This window comes from Rhipicephalus microplus, chromosome 7 (genome assembly GCF_043290135.1).
Source record: "Rhipicephalus microplus isolate Deutch F79 chromosome 7, USDA_Rmic, whole genome shotgun sequence".
NCBI lineage: Eukaryota > Metazoa > Arthropoda > Arachnida > Ixodida > Ixodidae > Rhipicephalus > Rhipicephalus microplus.
The window spans coordinates 32,914,837-32,940,784 of NC_134706.1; the positions used below are offsets into that span (position 1 = coordinate 32,914,837).

The 25,948-nt window shown below is 43.7% G+C and overlaps 2 protein-coding genes and 1 long non-coding RNA gene across 7 annotated transcripts in view; 1 reads left to right on the forward strand and 2 right to left on the reverse strand.

Moving 5' to 3' along the window:
- Positions 1 to 4,058, reverse strand: part of LOC119180432 (dehydrogenase/reductase SDR family protein 7-like) — a 21,027-nt gene extending 16,969 nt beyond the window's left edge. The window contains exons 1-3 of one of the 3 annotated variants that reach the window (XM_037431631.2): positions 3,683 to 4,055; positions 3,131 to 3,326; positions 1,814 to 1,917 (exon numbers count right to left, since the gene is read on the reverse strand). In XM_037431631.2, coding sequence (XP_037287528.1) covers positions 1,814 to 1,917; positions 3,131 to 3,302 — 276 coding nt within the window. In that variant the 5' untranslated portion in view covers positions 3,303 to 3,326; positions 3,683 to 4,055. Of the gene's footprint in view, positions 1 to 1,813; positions 1,918 to 3,130 lie in introns of all 3 variants that reach the window. The other 2 variants (XM_037431630.2, XM_037431629.2) reach the window with 2 other exon arrangements.
- Positions 1 to 13,804, forward strand: part of LOC142767400 (uncharacterized) — a 19,486-nt gene extending 5,682 nt beyond the window's left edge. The window contains exons 2-4 of the long non-coding RNA XR_012884851.1: positions 13,316 to 13,412; positions 13,480 to 13,586; positions 13,676 to 13,804. This is a non-coding gene — a long non-coding RNA (uncharacterized LOC142767400). The remainder of the gene's footprint in view (positions 1 to 13,315; positions 13,413 to 13,479; positions 13,587 to 13,675) is intronic.
- On the reverse strand, positions 5,340 to 24,544 carry LOC119179636 (uncharacterized). Of its 3 annotated transcripts, none has more exons than XM_075868964.1 (5): positions 24,175 to 24,544; positions 21,407 to 21,680; positions 19,363 to 19,701; positions 15,706 to 15,881; positions 5,340 to 13,822 (listed from the first exon to the last, which is right to left on the reverse strand). In XM_075868964.1, exons 2-5 carry the CDS (start codon positions 21,677 to 21,679, stop codon positions 13,723 to 13,725), a joined length of 888 nt encoding a protein of 295 aa, XP_075725079.1. In that variant the 5' UTR covers position 21,680; positions 24,175 to 24,544; the 3' UTR covers positions 5,340 to 13,722. The 3 variants fall into 3 exon arrangements, with proteins under 3 accessions (XP_075725079.1, XP_075725078.1, XP_075725080.1); XM_075868963.1 differs by lacking the exon at positions 24,175 to 24,544 and adding an exon at positions 23,720 to 24,136; XM_075868965.1 differs by lacking the exon at positions 24,175 to 24,544 and adding an exon at positions 23,720 to 24,136 and having other exon boundaries at positions 15,674 to 15,881.
- Positions 24,545 to 25,948: the final 1,404 nt, after the last annotated feature.

Sequence of the window (25,948 nt, forward strand, 5' to 3'; positions counted from 1 at the left end):
GATGGCCCCACCTATCCAGTCTGTCGGGGGCTCACACATTTGCGGCTTCGATGTTTTAACCATTGTGGCTTTGGTAATCCGGCTGAAACAATGCAATCCCATTTGCGCTCACACCTCGACTTATTTTGACTCGATGTCTGGAGTCTCCGCAATGCGGATATCGCGAAGTCCTACGGACGAAGGTGGATTTCCGAGATAGCGCCGCAAACGCAAAGCCTATCCGGCGGGCAGTTTACATTGGTAACGGTTTACGTTCTGTAAAGAGCTGCGCATGCACAGATTTTATCCGGTAACATGTAAAGAAGTATACGTACAAACTAAGAGCCCATGATGGTGGTCACGAGGACATTGAAGTCGGCGCGGGCAGAGAATACGCAGGCGCCGCGCTATCATTCCAGTAAAGTTGGCTACTCTGCACGAATTTGAATATTTGACGTCGTTTTGCACCACGTGATGCGAGCGGCGCGAGCGGTGAAGGAAAAGGTGTGCGCAACTCTGCTGCTTAAAGGTAGCATATACAGTAACTCTAATCACCCACCACATAGCGCCACCTGGCTGCCCATTTAAAGTTTTCAGGGGGGAGAAACTAGGGAACTGGTGCAGCTGGGCTTGCTGTAGGTGTTGGCAACTCTTATGCCACAGAGACTATTTTAATGAAAAAAGAAAGGGTCTGAAGTAGATACAGGCAAAATGCTGGACTACAACAGACGTAGTAAAGCATAATTCAATAAGATGCAAGTAATTACCTATCCCCACTAGTTTCCGAAGGAGACGCCATTACAAATTGCTATCACATTTGACTCTAGACAACTGAGCAGTTGGAAAAAGACAATACATTTGTGGACGACATGGAATTGTTAATTGACTGGTTAAGGTTCCAGTAAGATTTCGAGGGGGTCTAGTTACTTGCAGAACAAATGTTTGTGGTACTGGTTGCTTCTCACTTCTCAGCTGGCTCATAACTGGACAGCACAACATACTGACTGAACAAAAAGTGAACGGACAACTGAGGGAACACAGACACACAGCAAGGGTTTGTCGTTCATATTTCATGCTTTTAAAGTATTGAAATATCGGAGTATAGCCCGAAAGCTCAAGTTAATCGTAACTGGAACTGTTTGCTTTAATTGCTGGGACCAATCGAGCTCCAGATGAAACCAGTTGATCCAAGTTAAGACGAGTTGAAACCAGTTTGATTCCCAGCTACTCATATTCACCTGGGTGGCTGGTGGCATGAAAAAGAACTTTCAATGGGCAGCATTCTCCCTATCTCCCAGCACCGATCCGCTGGAGTGAGACAAATTCATTGCCCAGATAGCGCAAGTACTTACACCAATGAGGACATTTAACAGGAATGGCAAATTTGTGTTTGATTGCAGATTCAATTTGACAGCAGGAAAGTGTAGCATTAATGGCCCAAGTGCATTTCAACACAGTTGGATGAGCAAGCATGTTGAATTGCACTCGAACACAAGCACTCATGCATGAAGAAGCAGCATTTAAAGCACACAAACGCCAGTAACTTTTAAAACTAAACGCTTAATAAGCTAAAACCACGACATGAATATGACGCATGCCATAGTTTGGAGGGGCCCCTGGATCGATTTTGACCCCCTGAAATTCCTTAACAAATGCTGAAATCTAAGCACTTCGGCGTGCTCGTGTTCACCCCCCCCCCCTCACACTGTGGCCTGGAATTGAATCTGTCCTTGAGCTTTCCTGCAACACAATACTGGCAGATATGAAGTTGGGTGTTGTAAAGAAAAAAACATTGCTGACCACAAGAGAAAAGTGAAATGGTTAGGACACTCACCGGCACAGACTGCATGAGGTCATCTTTGACTCTTTCGAGCTCAGTAACACGACGGGACGCAAGAATCACCTTGCAGCCAGCAGCAAAGAACTTGTGTGCCAATGCTGTGGATTGCAAGAAAGAGATACGTATTATAGTATTAATCATAGAATTATCCCACGGGCCCTTATAAAGACATTACCATAACCTGAAAGTGTTGTTACAAATGCAAGTACACAGAAGTTCTGGGAAGCATTGAGGCTTGTCGAGATGAGAAAGTGTCGAAAAAAATAGGGAGTTTCGGAGTGGCGTTTGCAAAGCTTTGTGTTTGTGTTGCGCATGTGTTGCACGCTCACCTCTTGCAGGCTCCCTTAGAGTGACGAATGCTTACATTATATGCCTGCAATATACCAGCAAGCTTTGCGTACGCATATAGAAAAACCCCTAACGCCTCTGGAACCAACACATTGACACGTGAGCTTGCGTACATCACAGCTACCAACTGCTTTCATCACAGTAAAACTGTGGCCCTGTCAAGTCCTCTTAATGAAATGCTGGCTTTCAAGAAATAAGAACAATTCACAAATTATTTCGATCCCCATAGTGTGATAGTGATACTGCAATTCAGAAATGCTTGTGAAAAGGCTGCAAAGTAGTACAAAAGCCCAACAATTGGCACGCTAATTTTAAAGCAACTATACTCTCCCTGGTCTGATACGTACAATCTAACTGCACTTCATATCCATGAAGTAACATCACCGGTAATTACCAAATTGAGCTAACGTAACTGATAAGCTGCGTAATACAAGCAAATAAGATGCTGCAAAGCTGGTAATTAAGGCTAGTAAATAATCGATAAAAACGACAAAAGGAAAAGCCTACTTGACACTACAGATTAAACACGTGCAGCACTGGTCTTTCCCGCATAGCCGCCCCAAAGGTGAAACATTGTTGTTCAGGGTGCAGTGGCACAATTGCAATATTTAATCGTTAAATCGCGCGCACATAAACGGCATATGATGTCATTCGTACAGCCGACCGCACAATCATACGCGTATGGTCGGGCAGGCGTCACAAGGTTGTATACGACTGTTGATTGCCATCAAGCTCGATTGGGATCGAATCTCTCAACTATGACTGGCTCCCACCTGCAGCTCGAGCCAATCACGATCATGCAATCCGATCTGAATCGGCATTTGCCGTATGGTAACAGCTGACGATCTTCGTAACAAGTTTCTCAATAAATAGAAACACGCTTTGATTACTTATAGCTCGATAGGTTGAAAGCGTCGTAAAAACGCACGAAGGAACGCAGCAGCTAGGATAAGGAAAACAAACCTTCTCCAAGTCCCGAGCTCGCTCCAGTGATGAGAACCACCTTGTCCTGGAGGCAACTGGTCTTCAGCGATCGCCAGCGTAGCCTGTACAGCCTGTAGACGATGTACGGAAATACCAGAGGCAGGCAAATGCCTCCGGCCAGCAAACGAAACCAGTGGAAAACCCCGGACATCGCAGTCCGGCCGCTGCTGGAGCCCTGAAAATGCCGGAGCATCTTTGTTTTCTTCCCTCGGTCTATCTCGCTTCTTTCCACAAATCCTCCTTCTCTAAGACCGATTCCTCGGAACGAAAGTTACGCTATCGATTACCGCGAGTACCATCAAGTCACCGCTAGCGTATTCTCATCACGACCTTCAACTCGGGTATACACAGGCAACTTTTAGGCGTCTCACAAGCAGCTACGTTACGTTAGTGCTTCCGCATAGACGGAAATAAGCGCTATCGCTTCGCGATATCGGCTCCATATCGCGGCAGATACAGCGATAAGGACGAATACCGCGAAAAGTAATGGTACGCTCTGCACAGCAAACAGCGTACTTGGGTGAAACTCACGTATCAAAGCGGGGAGTGAGCACGTCGTTTCTTATTTGTTTGCCCACCGCGACGAGAAAGCCAGCTGCTCCGCAATACACTCAGGTGGTTCTCCCCTAATTTGGTCGAGTAGTCCCCAAATGTCCCTAGAAATGTCGGATTTACCAGGGTTTTCCGTAGATTCTGGACATTTGTTCGTTTATTCATTCGTCGCTGCGTGTAAACATTGCGGTTTATATTATTGCCCGCTAAGCTTGCTAGGAGCAAAACGAACCGAGCAGTCATGAACGTTTTACGGTCCTTGTTAAGTACAAACGCCGCAACAATATGTCTTTACGTATCGATGCGGAATCGATATATGTTCGCTCCGCGCGTTGCTCCGCTGCGCTAAGCAACAAGTTCTCGGGCTGTAACGCTATCTTGGGCGTTTCTGCGAAACCAACATGGTCGAGGAATTTGGACCGACTTGTATCATTGCCATGCGCGCGCGCACCAATGGAAAACGTGTTATCATTTGTGCTCGTATGCCTATCACTACCACTGAAATGAAGTAATTAAAGTACAAGTATGTCTGAACCATCTCGTTATCTAATGTACCCCTGTGCATGTTTCATCTAAATTTAATAAAATAGCTGTGCGGCTAAAACGTTCGTCTTTTGTCATCCATCAGCTCCTTGAGAAGCCAGCTATCCCATTAATTTCTGCCACACGAAACTTAAAAAGCCATTGCTTTCTGGCACAATGTTCCTTCGCGCATGTTGTGCCTCTGTATGACAAGGTTTAGATATGTGTATGCCTAAAGTACAACGTCTACAAAATAAAAATAGGCATTCGAAGATGCGCTTTCATTGGATTTGTCCGGATGACACCAGTGTTCCTCCAGGTATACGATTGTGCTACACCTATGCAATACAGCTGTATGGTTGGCACATTTTTGGAAACAACGCCAGAACCATGTTTAGCTGCGCAACACAGTTAACCATATGTTTCTGAACTACTGCAGTCCACTTTATTCCAGCACATTTAAACAGTGTGCTGCAGATGAATAGCAGTTGAGAAGGCATCTGATGATACCTCTCGATCTCGGAAGAGCCAGAATTTTCTTTTTCACTGCAAGAGCAGTTACTCTCTCAAGTATTCTACAGAATTACGTTCACAGAAACTGTGTTATCATATCGTGTGGCTGAGCAAAAAAAAAAAAAAGATATCCGTACAACCATTGTAGATGTGTTGCTTTTGTCTTAAAATTCTCACAGCAGCAAATGCACCCTTCATGTGCATACTGACTTCGTTAACAGCAAATTCACTTCTTTTGCTCTTGTACCACTCTGAACTGAGCAGTGTTGCCAGTTTGCTTGAGCCATTGCTATAGTATTTCAGTGGGCCTTTTTGTTACAAACTCATCTTTTATATGTGCTTTCGCATACTATTAGGTGTTGTGATTGGTGATATAGTAGTTCTGTCACGTCTCATGGTTACCAAGTACTGAGTTGCCTTCTGCTTTACGTTCTTGAAATATACCAATTGTCTATCATGGCTAATATATACGTTTTATGCCACACGCGGAATTATCCGTGACTATTATTGTTGCCACGGGACTCCGTGACTGCTGCTTCTGCAGACTTCAGGCAGCCCTAAAGTACTACCAAAATGAAGGAAATAATCAGACCACATAAAGTATTTTCCAGTAAGTCATATTTATAAACAAACGCTCCAACAATATGAAAAGGAAACACACGGATACACTCGGCACGTATATCGCAAGTAGTACGTACGTAGACAGGGTTGGGCCAGAAAATGGGTTCCCCTGATCTTTTTTTTTTTTTTGGCAAGCAATTGAGACGTATACACCAGTTTACGTATCGTGGACATAGTGAAACAATGATATGTTTGTACAAGAACGTGACGAATGTGGTAGCAATAAATAACAGGCATGCTTTTTTTTCTTTACGTGGAGATCCATCACAAGCTCAACAGGAAGGTGTACACAGGAGAGAAAAACTGCAAAAAATTTCCCGGGGCTGCACAACAAGAAGACATGGCACAGTCGGCTCGGAAGGCCCTCGCGATGGTACTTCGTATTCAAAGAATGAAAGGTGGAAGGTGATGGCAGGCGACAGACTTGGTTTACGTAGGATTCACAGAACAGTACAGATATGTTTAGGTCAGGTTTGCTGTCTCCTCGTATATTGTCTGTAGACCGTTACTGAGACAAGAGAAATACTGTAACTTTGTTTAGGATTATCATATTCACTTCAGGTACTTCACGTATGCCAGCCAAGCACCTTTATTACCATGGTAACAACATCTTAAGGTAAACTGATCCGTTTTTCAGCATTGTTACTTTTCCTCTGCTCACATTCGATTTAATGACGGCTGCTGCTGTCAGATAAGTTGTCAGCATGAAGCGATCAAGGCACAGCCATGTGATTTTCCTCCAGACTACTATTAGAGCATTCACCCAGGCTACCAGCTGAAATTGACTTTTGATTTAATTGCAACTAAAGGCTATCTAATTTTGCTAAGAATGCTCATTAGTGTATATCGGATTTGTGTTTCCCACATTCAGCATACGGTTTGTTAACTTTTTGTGGTTGAAGAGCCAATGAGATATTGCACTGCCGACATCAATCCTGTGATCGATGTCTTCGCTGTAACTGTAAAATGTAGCATGGTTTGCAGAACAGGCGATTTAAAGTGTCGTATTCAGTTTCCGTAAACTGAGGTAAGCTTCATGGTAAAGGAAAAAAATGTTGCTCCCCTTGGACAGCACGGGTTTTCAAGGAGCAAAAAAAGTAAACCTAAAATTACGCAGCCAACTTTTGAGCGTGCCCATCTAAACGACGATCCAGTGAAATCTTCAGCACACTGTTTCGAGTGAATCCGTGCGACATTTTCTCGTAGTGCAGCACCAGGAAAAGAACTCCAGTGATACATCGTCACGGTTGACACTGACGCCTTACGGGCACCGCGAAGAAGCTCGTTTTCAAGGTTACATGCATTCACACACACACACAAATAAACACACCCAAAAAATTTGTTTTCGTTGGCTCGTGCGTGAAGTGTTGTGGTGTCCGCATGGCTCAAGCTCTTTTTCAAGGACTTTGCAACAAAGAAGCATTGAATGAGATTGCAACTGCGTCGTTATGTATTCACAAGGGATGCTTTCTTTGAACGAAGTTTACGTAAAAGGAACTAAAGCTCATTGCTTGTTTGACAAACAGCAGCCTTGTACAATGCAGTCGCGACTAAATGGGAGCACTTCAAAGAAGGGTCCTGACCGGAAACATTATTGCACAATGAAATGCACACGGAACTGTAAAGAACATTCAGTTGCACACAAATGTTCACGAGATGCAATCTCTGGGACACATGCAAGCTTAAAACTCATTGAAGTGTGGCGCTTTACATTTAGAGAGTTCTATAGACATGTCCTCAAAAGGCGAAGGTAGTTTTTCAAGGAACATACCAGCTGGAATTAGGCCTCGCCCCCTTTGCAACTTGAAAAGGCTTTGTGATAACGAAACAACCTGATCGAAATACCCGGCATAAAAACCACTGATATGCATCACCTGCTGTGGGTTCAAATGACCGTCTGGCCTCAGGAGAGACTGGCATGCTAGCAGGTATACTTTTCCGGAGCCCTCCACTTCGGCGTCTCTCATAATCATATGGTGGTTTTGGGTCGTTAAACCCCACATATCAATCAATTAGCAGGTGTAGCCAAGTTAGCCATCAACACAGAGTTTTACTGGCCCTCCTGCATGAGATTCCGTTAATGTCTTTATTGCCAAGACGTAAGACAATGCTGTTGAAGACTAAAACTTTGAATTCGAAGCTTTTTCCTCGCTCTTTGTGGCAGTCTGGTTACCTCTAAAGTGCTTTGCGCCGTAGACTTTTGCGGCGAACTGTGTAAAAAAAAAAAAAGAACACAAGGGAAATAGATGCTGGGAAGAAAATGGTAGGAGCTTGCTCATAGCAGTTGGCAGTACAGCACGACGAACGTAAACAAAGTACCTCTTCATCGAATGGACCAATTAAAGAACACTAAACAAGAATGCTGCATTGACACTGCACACTCAACACACTTTGTAAAAAGAAAAATCTACATTCAGGTACAAAAACTCAATGTTGTTGCACACACAGAACAAAAACGTCAGCACTCAGAACAATAACATCAGCCCTCAAAACAGAAATTTCAGCACTGAATAAAATCGTGAGAGGTAAAACGATTGCCCCTTGAGCACTTCGACCCAGTTCATCCAGTAAAAAAAAAAGGTTTCGATCGTTACGTCTTAGCACAGACATGAAAGCTCACACAGCAGAAGTTCAATAGAATGAACAGAGATATGACACAATAAATGAAAGCTGTCGTGCAGCTATTGTGAATAAAGTACATAATAAATTAATAAGTGCAGGATATAGCAAAGCCATTTACATGTCTGATGTTATTTCATTATAAAAAGGCTCGACTGTATCACGAGAAAAACGACCGAAAAAGATGGTCGAGCCGTACAGTGTAGGAAGGACTAGCACTTGGTCACCAGGTTAGGGCTAACATTCTGGTTGCGAGTTAGGCTCAAGAGGCTCAACCGCAAGTGCACGCTGCGCATATTTCTGTTGGTCTGTGTCTAGCGCAAAAATTATAAAGTGAGAGCTAAGACGTCACTCTTTGCCGTAGCTGCACCTCAACGTCAGCGGGAAAAATTGCAAAAATGTATTATTGCACGCTGGCCCCGTAAGGGCTGCACAGCAGCACATGACACGCATCTGCTGCTTCAGTTTTAGCAAGATACACTCAAACCTCAATATAACCAACCCGGATATAACGAAATATCGGTTATAACGAATTAGACTAACAATAGTCTAGCAATAGACATATTGTTAGGAATATACTTTATAACAAATTTCTGGGAGTAACAAACTTATTTTTGTGTAAGGTGCTACTTATAATGAGGTATGAGTGTACTGGAACTCTTGGTGAGCTTGCTAGGGTGACTCAAAGCTGCAGTCAAACTACTGTTTGACGTATAGTCCCAGTCGAAATATTGTAGACCGCTGGATCAGAATAAAGGAATAACTTCCTATCAGTTTATGCTTGCAGAACAGCAGACCTGCCCAATGCCACGCTGTGCACAGTCAGACACCAACTTGATGCAGTCGATGAGACGAAATAGTTATTTTTTACACAAATAAATAATTCTGTAAACTAAAGAACAAGCAAAAACACTCCGACACCAGCTTCAATTATATTAAACTTTGTATAAATTGGTTATGAATAAATACTATACAGTATTAAAGCTTTCTATAAAAAATGTGGGACTGGTAATTGTTAAACGCCCTACAAAAGCTCCAAGATGCATGACATGTGCGACTAGTGTTTAGCACACACATACGACATCAATATCGGACCATAGCTTCTGAGACTTCCCCCGTGTTGCGGTGACTGACTAATCTAGAAGGTTGTGCTTAGGACTTGTGCTGGTTCAGAGATTATTGCGTCAATTATAGGTCCTTTCCTGAGACACTAGCGAATGCCTTTTTTATTTTTTTTGCCCCAAGATTATGGTGGTACTTGCTCTCGTGTTTCAAGTGTGATAATATATTCAAAGCCTGCTCTAAGACAAACTGTCAAAAATTGGGCTTTTTATGTGATCCAAAGCTTCATTTTACATGCGATTTGGAACACTCTTATCTATAGCATGACACTTATCCACGAGAAAAAAAAAATACTAGTTTTCACCTGTATGGTTCTATTGATTATGGGCTTATGCAGGCTCAAATGGCTAACTCACTTAGTTCATCTTTTCTTCTTTAATGGATGTTGGCAAAACCATGACAGTCATTGAGATAATGATATTTAGTTAATCTAGCACAGTAATCTGTTCAGCGCAGTGACGAGCGATAAATTTTGGAGGCATTTCGAAGCTCTCGCGTGACTAGGCTTTCCTCCTACAACTTTTATCAAGCGAACTGCGCATCGAGCTTGTTTCAACTGCTTTGAAAATTACTGCGCATTTCGGCCATACGGGCATGCCCGCTAAAGCACTTTGCTAATTTTGTAAAATTTAGCCATGTTAAACAAGAGGATACACAGAAGTGTACCTAACTGGGCTGGTAGGTACATGATTGAGACAAGAACAAGTAGTACAAGACTGTGATGAAACGACATCAGCGGTCTGTCTATCATTTCTTCACTGCCCCGTGTCGAGCGGTTTTTATCACGGTCTTTGATGATAGAGAATACTAAAAATCTGAATACCGAGTCGCGGAGGTATTTGACTTGGGCACTACAAAGCGTAAACAAGCAAGTGATAGGTTGCAAGTAGTGCCTTATTGTCTTTGAAGCTAAATCGAACTAAATCGAACGCTGCTAACATGTGTTGGCATGTAGCTTCTCTGCTCGTGCTTCAATAACTACACAGCACCACCTGATGTTGGTACAGTCCCAAACAAACCCCTACGCGAACATTGATGAAAACGCTGACAACCGATGCTAAGGAGGCCGGCGAAGAGCTTGTTCCACGACTTCAGCGAAGGTGCTAACCAGACGTCGCTCGCTGCTTCTCTGAATACTGAGATGCAGTCGCTCGGGGCTACGCAAGACTGGAAGCAGGAGACACTCACTAGAAAGGATTGCAAGACTCGACATTGGAGAGAAAAACCCAAGTACTCCGAGAGAAACAAATGTCAGTTACCGCACTTTGCCACTCAAAGGCCACCCCTACATGTGTCTTGAACCGTCTTCATAATGAGGCACGCTTTCTTTTCGGCTTGACTAGTCTACGACAGCGCGCGGATGTAACGACTAAAACGTTTCTTTTAACGAACTTCTCTCCATGCTCTCTCTGCATCTGAACTACAGTAGACTCCCGTTAAACAAAACTCTCTTCAACGAAATCGCTGCTTAAATAGAACAACTGCCTATAATATGACTGGTTTCGTATTTGAATATTGTACCCCTGTTTTTATCTCGGTAAACGAAACTTCTCTTAAATGAAACCCCTTTTCCTGGTCTCTTCAGGTTTTGTTTAAAAGGAGTCTACTGCAGGTTCTGCCAAACCCTCATTTTCATACAGAAAAGAACTCCCCGACAACAAACGTAAATAGTACGATGCGAGTCACTTCATACGCAAAAATTAAATGGCACAGAGGGAGCTAATGGTGCATCCTCGATAAAATTTCTACGCTAAGGACATGAAACGACTGCCCCTGGATGCATGTACGACGCTTTGTGCCCACCTGGCACATATTTATGAAAAATGATGATAGCCACTAAACGGAACAGTGTTCTTGAGCATTATTCAAGCTGAGTCCCTGATGCCCTTTTACCCTTTGGCTCATGTTTATATTGGGAAAAGCGCATTTCTAAAGAAGATCTTATTTATCCATAACTATATCATACGTAAAATGACACTGTATTCATTACTACAGTCAGTCCTCATTATAACAATGTTGCATCTGCTACAAAAGTAAGTTCGTTATAACCAAAAATTAGTTATAAAGGTACATTTCTAACACTGTGTCTATTGTAAGACTATTCTTCATCTATTTTTTTTATAACCAATATTACGTTTTATCTGCCTTTGTTATGTAAAGGTTTCAGTATATCTATTACTATACCACCCTATTTCTTCATTAGAAATATGAGCTGTGAGAAGAGCCTACTCATACCTCGACATCACAGGCATGGGTATAGTGGAATATAGGTTAAAACAAAGTAAATGAAAAATAGTCTTGTCACAGATAGTGTTGCAAGGGAACATGTATAACGAATTTGTGGAAATAACGAAATTATTTTGGTGTCAGGTGCGACCTCAATATAAAGAAGCTTTGGTGTATTTCTAAGCTTTGTAGCATCGATCGCCACGTATAAAACCAAGAACGGGAAAATCTGGCAGGACAAGTGCTGGCTTTAAAAGCTAAACGTATGACATAAAGAAATAGCAAAATGATGAAAGATCAGAGATAGCAACTTAGCTAAAGTAAGTCTGAAGTAAGTCTTTACCGTATGCAATTATCCTCTGCCCATATGTAAGCATGGCACCGCACAATCAACAACAACTATACCAATAAGGTTAAATTTGATCCTTATCAGAGTATCACGCAGTACATAGGCCTATCCCGTAAAAAAGCCTTCAATACGTACTTCAGTAGTAAAAAACGCTATTCAATACAAGAGCTGTTATAAGCACTACCGTTGTAAGTGATAAGAACTCTCCTTTCTTATAGGCTGTGTCGAAAGCTCAGATGCACGCATGCAGTTGTTAACCCATGGCGATAGTCACGAGGTGTGTCAGTTAATGTAAATGGCATTACAGCAGCAGGTAGAAGGTGATGTGTTTATAAAGTTATTTTAACAATCTTTCGAGCATTTCAAAAACTTGAAGATGCGAAAAATGCCAGTGATGTGTTCCCGTTTTTAAGAATGATGGCCCTTATAGGTGGCACTACTAATTAGCTGCACTGGAGTGCGAAGCTCGACTGGTAGACAATGCATGAGGTTCTTCTTACTGACCTCTTTTGAGTCCATTCAGAAGAAGTGTGTAAACTTAGGAAACTGTGACTAATACGACTCCTTCGAAAGGAGATGTAGGCTGCTGTGTTGGGAGTGGAGTCATGTATGCTTTTAGGTAGCACAGCGAGAACAAGGAAGAAGAAGAATGGCAAGACATATTGAGCCAGTTCCATTCTTTTGCATTCATATCTCCTCCTATGCTGTTTAACAAGGAGAAAAAATGAAGTTAATATGATCACAACAAAAGCAAGGACCACGCAGTGTAATAGTGTAATAATAATTTGGTCAGTCCCCTCGCTCTGCACTAACATGACGAGGCCTTCTCTGAACAAAGACGACGGAGTGCAACAGGACATATCCTGTCAGTCCCCTTGTTCTGCACAAACATGTCCTTCTCTGAGCAAATACGATAGGGCACAACAGGATATATCCTGTCAGTCCCCTTGTTCTGCCCAAACAGGACATGTTTTTATCTGAGAAAAGCCGATAGTGAAACAGGACATATCCTGCCAGCACACTTGTTCTGCCCAAACAGGACATGTCCTTCTTTGAGCAAAGACGACGGAGTGCAAGAGGACATATCCTGTCAGTCCCTTTGTTATGCCCAAACAGGACATGTCCTTCTCCGAGATGGTGTAACAGGGACAAAAGAAATGACGTGGAGGGGACATCTGTCATGCCTGTATCATTTGTCCCCATCTTGTAAAATTATGAGTGGCATAGCTTCTTTCGAACAGCACATGGTAAAAATAAGACTATAATACATGATAATAATAATAGGACTAAAGCTGACGAGACATGACCTGAAAGTTAACTTTCAGGAGATGTCCTGTTTGTCAACACATGATCGCAGATAATGCTATGAGAAGTAATGCCCTGTCATGTCTCTTCCTTTTGTCCTTACCTTAAAGAAGTACCTAATAGCAGCTGACCGACACAGGTAGGACTTGCTCTGTTCCCAGATAAGGTATGACTGCTTTTTGGTGGAGCAACAATGCCAAGGACTAAAATAATAAAATTTGTACTTCTTGCCCTTTCGAACAATTGACAGGAATGGTCTCGTCAGTTTTCTACTTTTTATCCTTAGTGAACTGCGTAAGCTACGCATGCCCTGATGGGACGTATCCTGCTTCTAGGCACGGCACTGTTTCCTTCAGATAGGACAAGACAAGAAGAAAGCAAGAAGGAAACTGACGAAATATGTCCAGGTATACGGCCATCAGGACGTGCCTGGTAGGTTACATTCTTTCCCATATATTTAGGCTCTACGTGCCATACAAGAGCAATCTTATCCTGCCAGGACAAGCCCTGTTGGTTTCGTTATTGGTGCCCTCACGTCGCCATGCTTTCTGAAATCAACTGTGTCCTCCCTTTTAAGAAAGCAGGACATGCTTAGGAAACTTTCAGGTAATTGATTCCCTCCTTTCCCTTATACCATATTGTTACCTGAAAGTGGCTATTGAATATGTACCCTCTCACTGAAAACTTAAATGCAGGGGCAGTTGTGTGGAGCCCGGACGTCCAGACCAAAAGTGAGGCGCGACTAGATGAGGTGAAGAGTGGCGACTTCGCGTGGTGCATGACCGACCACCAAGAGGTTGTCGTAACTCGGAGGCGGCTGGCTGGCGGCGACCGTGGCTGCCCTACAAACGAGAGAACATGCGAAATCTAATAAAATTCCCGGGGTTGACATGCCAAAACTATGACTATCAGGAAAGCAGTATTGGGAGACTCCAGATTTTTACTATGAAGGGTTCCTTTATGTGCACGAACACTATTTGTCAGTAAAGTCATGAGACTGCATTTTATAAAAAGAATTCGCTGATTTGTTCGGCACATATTATTTAATTTGTTCAAAGAAGTTCTCTTGGGCATCCATACATTGATTATTCTGAATCACCAACTCTTCCAGTCAGTTATTTTGATTTTGTCAGAGACTCTGCGACAGCGTGTCAAATGGCAGGAACACCGTCAAAGTGCTGACCTTTTAGTATGTTCTTCGGATTTGGGAAAAGAAAGAAGTCCACCAGACTCGCATCGGGCTGTATGAGGGCTGCATCACCGCTGATCTAGGCCGAAAAGACTCCTTGTTTACCAAGATCAAGAGTAGCCAGAAAGGTCACGGCTTTGACGCATTCCTGCCATTAGACAGGCTGTCACAGAGGTCACTGCGGTCGACTTTCAGCCTTGGCAGCGTGAGAATCATTATGTCATTGGTATATTGACACCTGAGGGAATAATCATGTAGAACTTGACTAGTATGTACCGATAGGATCAATTAATTCTTTTTACAAGACCCAGCCAGATTACGCTATGGGCAGAGTTTGTATAGCTAAGCACACTAGATGTTCTTGCATCCTGCCTCCTTTGAAGTGAAGCTACTGGGTTCAAGACTGGCAAAGCCACAGGGCTGGAACTTGTATAACGTTCTTTTCAGTGGACTCTAAACAGCATTTCAACAGCCAACGCATGCCTCTAATAATGGTAAAATGATGCGACGTTAAATCCCAGCACACTGTCTCGAAGAAATTACAGCCTGCTCTGGGCGGTCGACACAGACACTGCTTAATAATAAGCCATGCCAAGGAACAATACATGGAATTTGTAAGTGAGAAAATATGGGAGATCAGAAGAAGGAAAGCGGAGAAACTAGTCTTGTGTCTTTCCCACTGTCTCGAACTCCAAGGCATTCGGTGGACTGGCCATTTCGGCCGCCGTCGTTTGGCCGGAGCTTGACGAGCAGCACATCCCCTGCTTTCAGTACTTTTTCCGCAACATTATTTTGAATTACTCAAGCTTTCACAATTAACTCTCAACACATATAAGAGGAACACAATGAGCTTCAACATGGAGAAGCAGACTCCCGAGATCTACTTCTGGTGAGGCAAACCTCTGAGGATGTGCATTTCTCTTATCATGTGATCGCATTAGCCCTCCAATTAGTTTTAACATAGTCACAGCATAATCCCTGCACTGTTCACAAGCATCTGGGACATGCTCATATGCCATGAAAGACTTGTCGAATTTGTTTTAAGTATTCTGTCACCTTTAACTTCCTTATGATGATGCGAGTGTGCTGTATGGGTGCAGTGTGTAGACATGGTGACGTCACGGCTTACCGCTTTCTTCAGTAACTGAATGCGCTAGGCCGAAATGGACGCGCCTACTAGATGGACAGTTCGAGAATAGCTCCCAAATTTTGAAGTTTCGATTGGCCCAAGCTTCCACTTTAGCAAGCAACCATGAATTCTGTATCACGAACGAGTAGCAGTGAGCAATTATGGCAGCATTGTTTCTCAAGTTTTAACTAAAATTTTAAAAAAAATTTTAACCAACATCTAGAGACACATCCATTGATACTGAAAGTGGTTGCTATATTTTCACACTATTTTAGACTAGGCTTGTTAATAAGGTCCCGAATTTCATTGTAGGTTTCCTTCATGCCATGTGTGGAGACATAACATAGTCGTTAGTGGTGCGTGCGGCACAATTACCTTCGGCGCAAAGCTCTCAGCGATTTGCTCACCGGGAGCCAGGGGTGAGTAGCCAGTGGGGCTGGGCGCTGGGCATGGCCGGCACCGTTGCGACGCTGTGCACCGACGCCGGACCGTAGCCGCGCCGCTGGGCCTTACCCGGCGACGGCATCTGCGGCTGCTGTCTGTGTATGCCAGACGCGATGTCTGCGGCACACGGCATGGGCACCTGCGTAGTCGATAACGCTTCAATTCAACCTCAAGTTTGATTTTCATGAATGGTCAAAGGTTTCCTGCACCTACAGTTCTATGGAACTTAAAGGGGTTTCGATGTCAATTTTGGAAGGTGAGTTTACTCCATCATACGAATCTCCTGTGACAGGAAACCACTCAGACCAAGTGCGAGGATCAATAAATCCTGATAACACATTTTATTTTCGTATTAAATCAATTTCGCATGGTGCACTTACTGAGATCGACACTAGCGTGAACTCGGGTCACAGTGTCAATTTTGGCGAGCAAGCAGCAGCTCGGCTAGTTGCGATGACTCCAGGTACCGAAACATACAATAAGACCGCTAGAACATCGCTATAAAGCATTCGAAATGGCCACTTGCGCATAACTAACGAAGACAAGCAGTGGAGTGGCCACGGAAATGTTACAATATCATGCACGAGCACATGACGAGAAGCTTTCACTGTGTAGTGACATCAAGGTACAGTGGGAACCAAGACTAGCCTTTAAACACGGAAATAATTTTTCAGGTTACACTCACGCCTACTAGTACATTTTCCAGGATTCTGCCTTCTATTTGAAGCACATAAATAAAAAACACAACTGAAAATTTTTTTCTCTGTACCCCTTTTAAGAAGGCGGGTCACAATCTCGCCACGTAACCAAAGCCTGACTGCCTATTGTTTATTCCCATTAAGGAATAGTTCTACTCGTGTTCTTGGACATGTTCTCTGACAGCGGAGTCACTGGACATCTGGATCAAGACATCAGTTTAGTGCGTGCATTCATTCGTGCTGACACATTTATCAACAATTGAGGAAATGCCGCATCCTTCTGAGCTTTTACTTAAACTTGTACACAACTACACAATAGCTTTTTGCAGCTTGCTGAGGCCCAGGAGATGAGCATTCGAGACTGAACGAACTGGTACTACGTAGCAAACATAAGACAATGCAGAAAGGAATGGAAGGACAAGCTAAGGAGGCTAAAATAATGAAAACAGCGCCCTTTTCTTTGGTGACCTGAGGCAGCCTTTCTATCCTTTGCAAAACTATGCTACTATTGTTGCCCAGGAAACATATATATGCTACAAGCTGAGCTGAGCAGTGATGGTCAAATCACAACATGGTTTATCAGAAAATGACGTCATGGGTTCAACTTTGAACAGCAAATGCTGCCTTTCAAGCAGTAGATTGTGAGAACATTTAGGTATTAATCCTACTGCATTTCATTTATGGACACTAAACAGTCCTACCTCTTGCTAAGCATTGCGTTAAGGAGGTCCTGCCACGTGTTTTCAGGATAGCATGAAAACTCAGCTTGTTGCACCTCTCAAAAACACCTGGCACTTAATACTTTAAGCAACTTCCTAGCCGACCGATCCGTCAGTTTGTTAGACAAAAGGTAAACACATCAATGAACAACACAATTAACTAATCAGATTGATTGGTCCAACAAACAATAACAACAGTTCTTGGGGTTTACATCCCAAACCACCATATGATTAAAAGAAATGTCGTAGTGGAGGGCTCCAGAAATTTCTACCACCTGGCGTTTTCAACGTGCACCTAAATCTAAGCACAAGGGGCACTCAGGCATTTTGTGCCTCCATCGAAAATGAAACCGCCACAGCTGGGATTCGATACTGCAACCTGTCGATCAGAAGTCGAGCTCTATAACCACTGGACCACCGTGGCGGGTTTGGTCTGTCGATCAATTGGCCTGAAAACAATCCAAGGTTGTGGTTTTCAGGGCAGGAAAGAAGGAGTGCTGTGGGAGTGGGTAATAATTTTCTTCACTTAATAGTGACCCCAGCAGTTGTTATGACATTATTCACACAGTAGAAAACCACAAAGAACGTGAAAGAAGCAAACAGGCGCTGACTCAGACGTGTTTCTTTCTTGCATTACTCCAAAGAATAATGTCATCCCAAGTATGTATAGTCTTTTCCACCTCAACACTCCCAACGGTGATGCATGAATGTTATGTCCAGAGTTGTAGTCCGCCCAAAGATATAAAGTTGCCAATGAATTTTTCGGACTCCGAAAATTCACACTTGTTGGATATTATGGACTTCACAAATGCACCATCAAGGTTTCCATTGCTCAAATGAATTTTCGCCACCGATTTCTCGCACGAATTTATGTTCTAAAGTACGATTTTCCGGGCTAAATCGTTTGTTTTGAGCTACGCCGTTCGATTTCGAAAGCTGCCGTGTTAAATTTTCTTTTGACTTGGTCGTGTTTGGCTTGCAGTGGCTAGTTGTATGGCATCCCAGATTGGAAGCGTGCACAATGTTCCAGTTTCTGAGGTCATGTCTGGTATTCCTTGGCTAGCAAGATGGCAAAACATTTTTTCAATTTTTTTCAGTCAGCCTTATTATCATGAGTAATATGCTGGTAGGTTGTTTAATTTTCTGGGCATTTGTTTTTTTCGATCATCGTTGCGAACGTGGTCGTGTTAGTGGTGTGCCAAGTGTGTTTGAGCCGTCGTGCTCGTCACATACTCGCTGCTGTTCGCCATTGCTGAGTAGCATTCCTGTGGTCTCGGTGCTCAGCTACTGACCTGGAACACGTCTGTTCGACCGCGGCCACGATGGTAGCGTTTTGATGTTGGCGAAATGCTGGTGGTTGACGTACTGTGCATTTTCAGCGCACTTAAAAGAAGCCCCGACCATGTTGTTAAACTTCACCAAACAGGCGAGAAGCTGCATGCATCTTTTTTGTGACCGGCATAAAGTTTTTTGTTTGTTTGGTTTCATAGAGCCACGAACTTTGCCGCCCGTAACAATCGGCGGCAGCGATTGCCAGCGCGTTTGCCAACGATGTTATCGTTGTCCAAATCGAACCGAATTCGCTCGTCCCCAAGAACAGCATGAAGCATGCCATAGTTGGCAATCTTTTTCAGGCTTTTCTAATGCAAATAAACTTCATTTTCACGGCTTGACCATGTTTCCGGACTGTTTGATTATTCGGATTATTTTGCGGTCCCCGCCAGGTCCGGAAAATCAGTCAGCAACTGTACTCGTAAGGCACAGTAGTCTAAAAAGCGTAGACAGTCTGGCGCAGTTAAGTGTTTACACTCACGCTTTGATATAACAAATCTGGATATAACAAATTACTGGTCATAACAAAGTAAAAAAAAAAGAGTCTTACAATAAAAGATAGTGTTAGAAATAAACATTTATAACAAATTTTCGCATATAAAAAGCTTGATTTCATGTAAGATGCAACATTGTTATAATGAAGTTTGAGTCTATGCTTATTCAAAGCCGGCAGCCGAAATGCTGGGGGTATTAATGATCTGTGGCTCATTTGTGATGAGCGGGGGGAGAGGAGACGAGTTGACAACTGGTCATCTGTCGGTACGGAGTACCGCTTCACTTTAGGTTCGAGGGCTCAGTCGGGAATAAAGGTGCACATGGGACACAACAACCCACAAATGGGGTCAGACAGAATGAACAAGTCTTGTATCACCTGTCTCGGCGGGCCGACTGAGACGAGGGGGTTGTAGTGCACCGTGGCAGGCGGAACCGACGGCGGCTGAATCATCGCCGTCCGCCGGGCTCGTCGTAACTCTTTGCTGCGCATGTAGCACTGCAGGAGCAGCAGCGACACGTTGACGCCGATGAGCAGCACGCCAATGTAGACAAACACGAGTAGGTCGCCGCCGGCGATCACGCCGTCTGGCGGCTCGCCGATCCCAGGTCCTATGGGGGGCAGCTCGGAGCTCAGCGAGGCGTCCGGCGCTCCAGTCTGGATGGCGCCAGCGATGACTAGTGCGATGCCCGTGAGGATGGCCGACACGTAGAATACCTGGAAATGCACGTCGTTGGTACTTAGTTGTCTCTTACAATAATAATGATAATATTGTTATATCCCCGCACTTACAATAGTAGTGTTACGAGTAATTTATTTATTAAACTGTACGCGATGCACAGCGTTCAGCGAACAAGATGGCGCCAGTTCATCAACAACCAGCAACCGTCGTCGTCTTTTTCCTTCATGCGACAAGGCTGCAGCGGCTGTTCTGTATCAATATTATTATGGTTTCGCATGGCGAAACCACAATATGAATACGGGACACACCATTGTGTAGGGCTATGTAAATTTTGACTATCTGGCGTTCTTTCCCACCAGACATGGCACGGTGCACAGCCTTGCAAGGTGCATGAGTCTCTAGCCTTTTGATTCCATCGGAATGCAACCAGCGCGGCTGGTATTGAACCGGCGACTTGTGAGCTAAGCACCGTAACCAGTGTGCCGCCGAGGAGGACATGTCTCCAACGGTAACGACGCAACCATACTCTGGACAGGGGTCTCAAACTCTGCCCAAGGTTTTGCCACATGGAGTTTGCTAACCCAAGGCAGCCACACGCAGTGAATTTGCCGTTTGTATGCCAACATCACCTGTCGCTCCAAGATGAGAACGGAGATGAGTGTCATGTGCGCAGATAGCCATAAGGCCTTGTGCATAGACCCGTCTTTCAAGGAATACCACGTTCTGAAATACTACTACTATAGAACATTGTGCAGTTATTAGTAATGCTGGCGACAAAGAACTGTTCCCACTTTCTTTTTTCCAATTTTTTTACTGACATTTCAGAGATTGAAAAAGCACAGTGAAGTAATATGACCACCTGGGAAAGTTTTTCTCAGAAAAATTTGACACTGAAAGATTTAAGTGGACCCTCCCTCAACGCGAAATATCCTTTATGCGAACAGCGTTACACTTGTTCAGATTTCTCGTGCTCATATCGTAGTTGTTATGTGTGTAGTGGGCAGAGTAACGTTTCTGTGTTTCTATGGCCAATAATGGACGGTCGGTTGACCAGTAGATATTGCAAAGTGACAGCCAAGTATTGCTGTCACTAGTTAATAATGGACTGCGGGTATTTGTACTATGTATATCTTGGATGGCCCCACACATTTTTTAGACATGGACAGATGAATTTTTCTGACCATATGATTTCCCTAAAACGCCTGAGAAAATATAAATTTCCATTGAAGCTCTCCTGAAACAGCAACTTGTAGGTTTCCATGGGTAGGCAGGATGTGCAATGGGTCTGGGCTTTCAATATTTTGTTATTTAGAAATGCTGTCAACCCTCACTTGAGGTCATTAGGACACTTTGCATCGATTAGGTAGGTGCATTTTTATACAACTTGCTTCAGTAACTTAGATGCACACTTCTAATGAACACATAAGAGCGATATTGAACAGGACACATTTGAATTTTTATAAACTTTCGAATGCCCCCCTCAGCACCCCTATTAGTGCCTGTATTCGATCGATCTGTGCAGTCCATATTGTTAGTGTGTTTTAGAAGTGGCCGGAAATCTAGATTCAAGGCATCCAGCCAAAGTAACAAACATATGAATCTTTAATTGCATCCTGCGCTCCCTAAACTTTTGACACCGACTACTAACCGAGTAAATGAATGGATTTATTTACAGCTTTTGTATTTACTACAATTTTTTTTTGGCTTAAATGAGTCTGGGCATTTTGTAAAATCTCTCACCTGTTGAAAGTAGTGGCACACCTCGTGCGCATTGCACGTGACGGTCGACACGGGCTGTTGCTGTGGCTGCTGTGCGTGTGCCGACGTGACCGACAGCGAGCGCATTCCTCCCGGCTGCACCCCCGTGTGGGGCTGCGGGGCAAAGGGGGGCACGCGCGACCCCCCGCCCTGCGACCCCCCTGCCAGGTGGTAGCCATGGCTCTGCTGGGACGACGGTGGTGGCGTACAGCTGCCGCACCGCCCTTCGCTCGGCTCAAACAGCAGTGAAGACATCCTGCGCAAGAGGTAGCTATTCTTGTTGCACACTAGACACAGAGGCGAATGTGTTGTGCAAAGAGCTGGACGTGGGCGAAGCAGTGGTGCAGTATCGACCCATGCCGTCTGCACTCGTCGACTTTCGAGTTTCGTGTATGCCGAGCTTTTCCCCACTTTGAGCACCAAATACAGGTGTCGACTAATAGGGAAGCTGAGACAACCAGTGAATACAAACTGAACGTTCTGCTACACAAGAATGAAATCTGTGATGACATTAAAATCATGCTATAGAATTGAATTTCATAGTTAACCTGATATGAATAATTCTGCATAGCACTCGTTGCTATACCTTATTGTTCAGTAGTGCTTTTTTTTATATTTATGATCATTTTTAATTTGTATGATGCACCACAAATTTTATGCCGTATATAGTAGACTCAATAAATGGAAACCCATCAAACGAAAGTGCTGCTTATATTGAACAACTGCCTCTGATGTTATTGATTTCGTACTTGTACGCTGCAGACCTGTTCATATCTCAGTAAACGTGACTCCTCTTGAAATGAAACACATTTTCCTGGTCTCTTTTACTTTATGTGAGTCTACTGTATGTTTTTGTTATGCTGTCGTATTTTGTTCTAGTGCGATATTTTCACATGCCATGTCTGTCATCCTCTTTTCCGTTTGCAGAGTATTGAATGAGCTACCTTTCTCATACTGCCAAGAAAGTTTACTGGTTTTCTTTTCGCTGATAATTTTGGTTCAGTGCGTCCTGCACCACGGGCCCCTGCCAACATGTCCAGTTTTCTGTCATTCCAGACCTGCCGGCGAAAGGTCGCTTTCGCTTTAATGATGCCCCGCAGCCCCTCCAATTTTTCTGTTCTAGTATGTGCACTACAGATGTTGAATGAATATGACAAAGTACCAAGTGCACTGCCTTCAAGAATATTCACATAGGGTTCACCAATCAATCATATGCTTGCTCATTTCATTTAAAATTAGTCACAATGAGATTAACTGAGGTTACACTATATGCCCGAATCTTTGTTTAAATCCAGAGGAGCAGATGCTTGCATTGTGTTCAGCGACGATGTGAACATGTAATGCAATAGAATGCAGTAGTGCACCCCCACACACAGCTCGATTCCCAAGCATACTGCGATAAGAAGGCAAAATGAATTAATTCAACAGCTACCAGATTGCTTGTCAACTTCCTTTGCTTTCAGAAAGCTCTTTAAGATGTTATGTAAAACGTTTATTCTGATGTACAGGCATTAAACGATACTATGAAGAAAGCACACCATTGTGAGGCTGTAAATAACACAACATAAAGCTCATTGAACATTCTTGTTGATCATTCTTGCTCTATGAAAATTTAACGTATAGTTCAGTAAGCTCGCATACAGTTATTAATCCAGACTACAGGCAGGCTAACTTTGAGCTACAGCTACCATAGCATGCTGTTAGTGTAAATTAAAGCTTGTCAATCCAAGCCTTGCCTTCTCCATATATAGCTCAACAAACCAGCAGACTTTAGAGGGTCTTACAAATCCGAAATAGTTTACTGCGATAGTAATTAAAGGCCATGGTATGCGCTGTGGTTGCACTGAATGAAACGATAATGAAATTTAAGCGCATCAATCTGTTCCGCTGAGACACTTCGTGCATTTCTGTTGAGAAACTCGGAACAGCTAATGAAAAGAATGATAAGTCTGCGAACTAACCGAAATTCGTGAGTCAGTATAAGGACTACTACCGCAAGAACAAAAACAATGTGCCAGCTAAAACACATACACTTGCTAATAATAAGTACATGTGTTGTTAACGTACTACATTACACACACGTCGCAAACGGACCCCTTTTTTTCCCTCTATTTTTGCGATCACGCAACAACTACATCAGCATGCCTTTTTTTCAGGACACATTTTTTTCCCCAGAACGTACCGTCTGAAATGACGCCTAGTAAAAAAAAAAACAAAAAAAAAAGGCTCGCGTATTTACATTTCCGCAAAACAAAACAGGCACGTTGCACGCGCGCGGTAGCATGCTTAGATCACCTCTTGCCGCAATGCTTGGTCAGCGTCCCCGTAGAAAACTGTTCGTCCGGCATCGGACCTTCGGTTCCCACCGACGGCGCAGGCAAACCTTTTCAACGCGGCGCGACTGACTGATACATTACGCGCGCAGCACCCCTTCAACAAGGAACGCTGTTCGGAGCCAATTTACGATTATCACGCTCGCCATAGAGGCACGCCGTAGGCCGATTCACCGAGCCGGCTTGTTTCATTTTATCTTCACTTTCGTTCGGAGGCAACCCAACACTAACCCCCTCGACTGTAAACAAAGTCGCGCGCCGAAGGCGCCCAATATCACGCCGCAACGCACAGCTGGTAGACGATCGGTGACCCCCGGGAAGCTTGGCCGGCGCGTTTAAAAACGGAAGATGCAACACACCCTCCCACCCTGCATGCAGCGCTCCAATTGTTTATTTTACGAGCGATGTAAACATTACCTCGAAACGAGAATATTCGAGAGTCACGAAACCTTGGATCCACGTCGTGCGGCGAAGCTGCCATTACCGGCAACGCGGTTTGCGAGGCGGTTCATGGCACTTTCCGGGCGGATCACGGGGTCGATGTTGCCACTGAGTCGGCATCGGAGGTCGCACGAATGAATGGAGAGAGTTTCAGAGCGAGCACGATGACGCGCAGCCCGCGATTTCGCACATTTTTCGGCGAGAGACTTGCCCGGGTTGAAATTTTTGACAGACCGCAACCTCGGACTGTTTCAGCCCGTCTTTCCGGACGGGTGCGTCGGTGCGCCGTATTCATCTTGTCATTAATTCTACACACCTCTTTGCAGGCTTGAAAATAAATTGTTTTACATGACTAGTGACAGAAATTAAGCTCAAAATTTATACTGCGTAGTTTAAAGCGAGATAAAAGACGATAAAGTTCGTACGTGCACTAGGCCGCTTGTACGGAAGGCTAAAACTGTTACTAGTTTTTGGATCGGTTCTGGTTTTCTAGTTTTGGCTCTTAGAGGCTCGTTGACGGTGGCGCAACTTGGTATGAAAGAACTAGCCATAGATGAACATAAATTCGACAACGTAAAATAGTGAACATGCTACTGTAACAATCAGCATTATAACAGTACACGAGACGGCCATCAAGGCAGATCGACTGGGAGAAACAAATCAGATATGCGTCCTATGCCGGGGCATATTAATTGCCCCGGCATAGGACAAAACATTCGGCTCGGCCACGTGCGAGTAGTTACCGCTCGCGTAAATCCCACCTAATGGAGATGCATGCGCGAGACTCAACAAACGCGTATAATAAATACAGTGAAAATAACTTCCTCTATTGCCTGCAATAAAAAAAAAAACTTTCATTCTTTACGAACACACGTGGCTTCACAATACAACATTACGTGTTGGTGTTGCTAGTTCAACACTGTCGAAATTTGGGCTTGTTGGTGCATTGTGACGACTGAAAAAATAGCGCTAAGAAACGGGGACACAAGATGAGGACACACGGCACAGGCGCTAACTTCCAATAACTTTGTTGGAAGTTAGCGCCTGTGCCGTGTGACCTCATCTTGTGTCCCCGTTTCTTAGCGCTATTTTTTCAGTGGTGTTGCTAGCGTACGTTGCCAGCAGGCGTCAGAACATGTGATTATCACAATGTGCATAACATGGTTCAAAGCATATATGCTACCATTATTACATAAAATGCGGCCATAGATATGCGAAAATTTCACTGACACGAGCCACTTTCAACATGGTCGATTACATAATCGATTACATGGTCGATTACATTGAAATTTGGAATTAATTGCCGGTGAGTGTTGTTGACCAGAACGATTTGTCGAAATTTGAACAGACCTTGGATGTTTATCTGTACAATTGTAGCATTTGATCTCTATCCATCCTGTATTTGTGTATTTGCTAATAATGTTCTTTTTGCTATAATGTTTTGTTATGTTACCCTCTCTGTAAGGACTCTCGCATGAGAGTTGACAGTAATGTTAAATAAATAAATAAATAAATAAATGTAGTAACACCACACTCTCTAGTAGCATCATACAATAATAAGTATGCACTACGCGGTTGAAGTGCGCAATTGCTTACGCATTCAACTCTTAAAGGCGAAGCTATAGGATATATCCCCCAGTCTTCTTGCTATCATGTAGATGAAACCAGCTCAAAAACACATGAAGACAGCGAGGAGAAACAAATGCAAGGCCAGCGCAGAAGACGCAGCACAGTCACAGCGAAAGCTAGA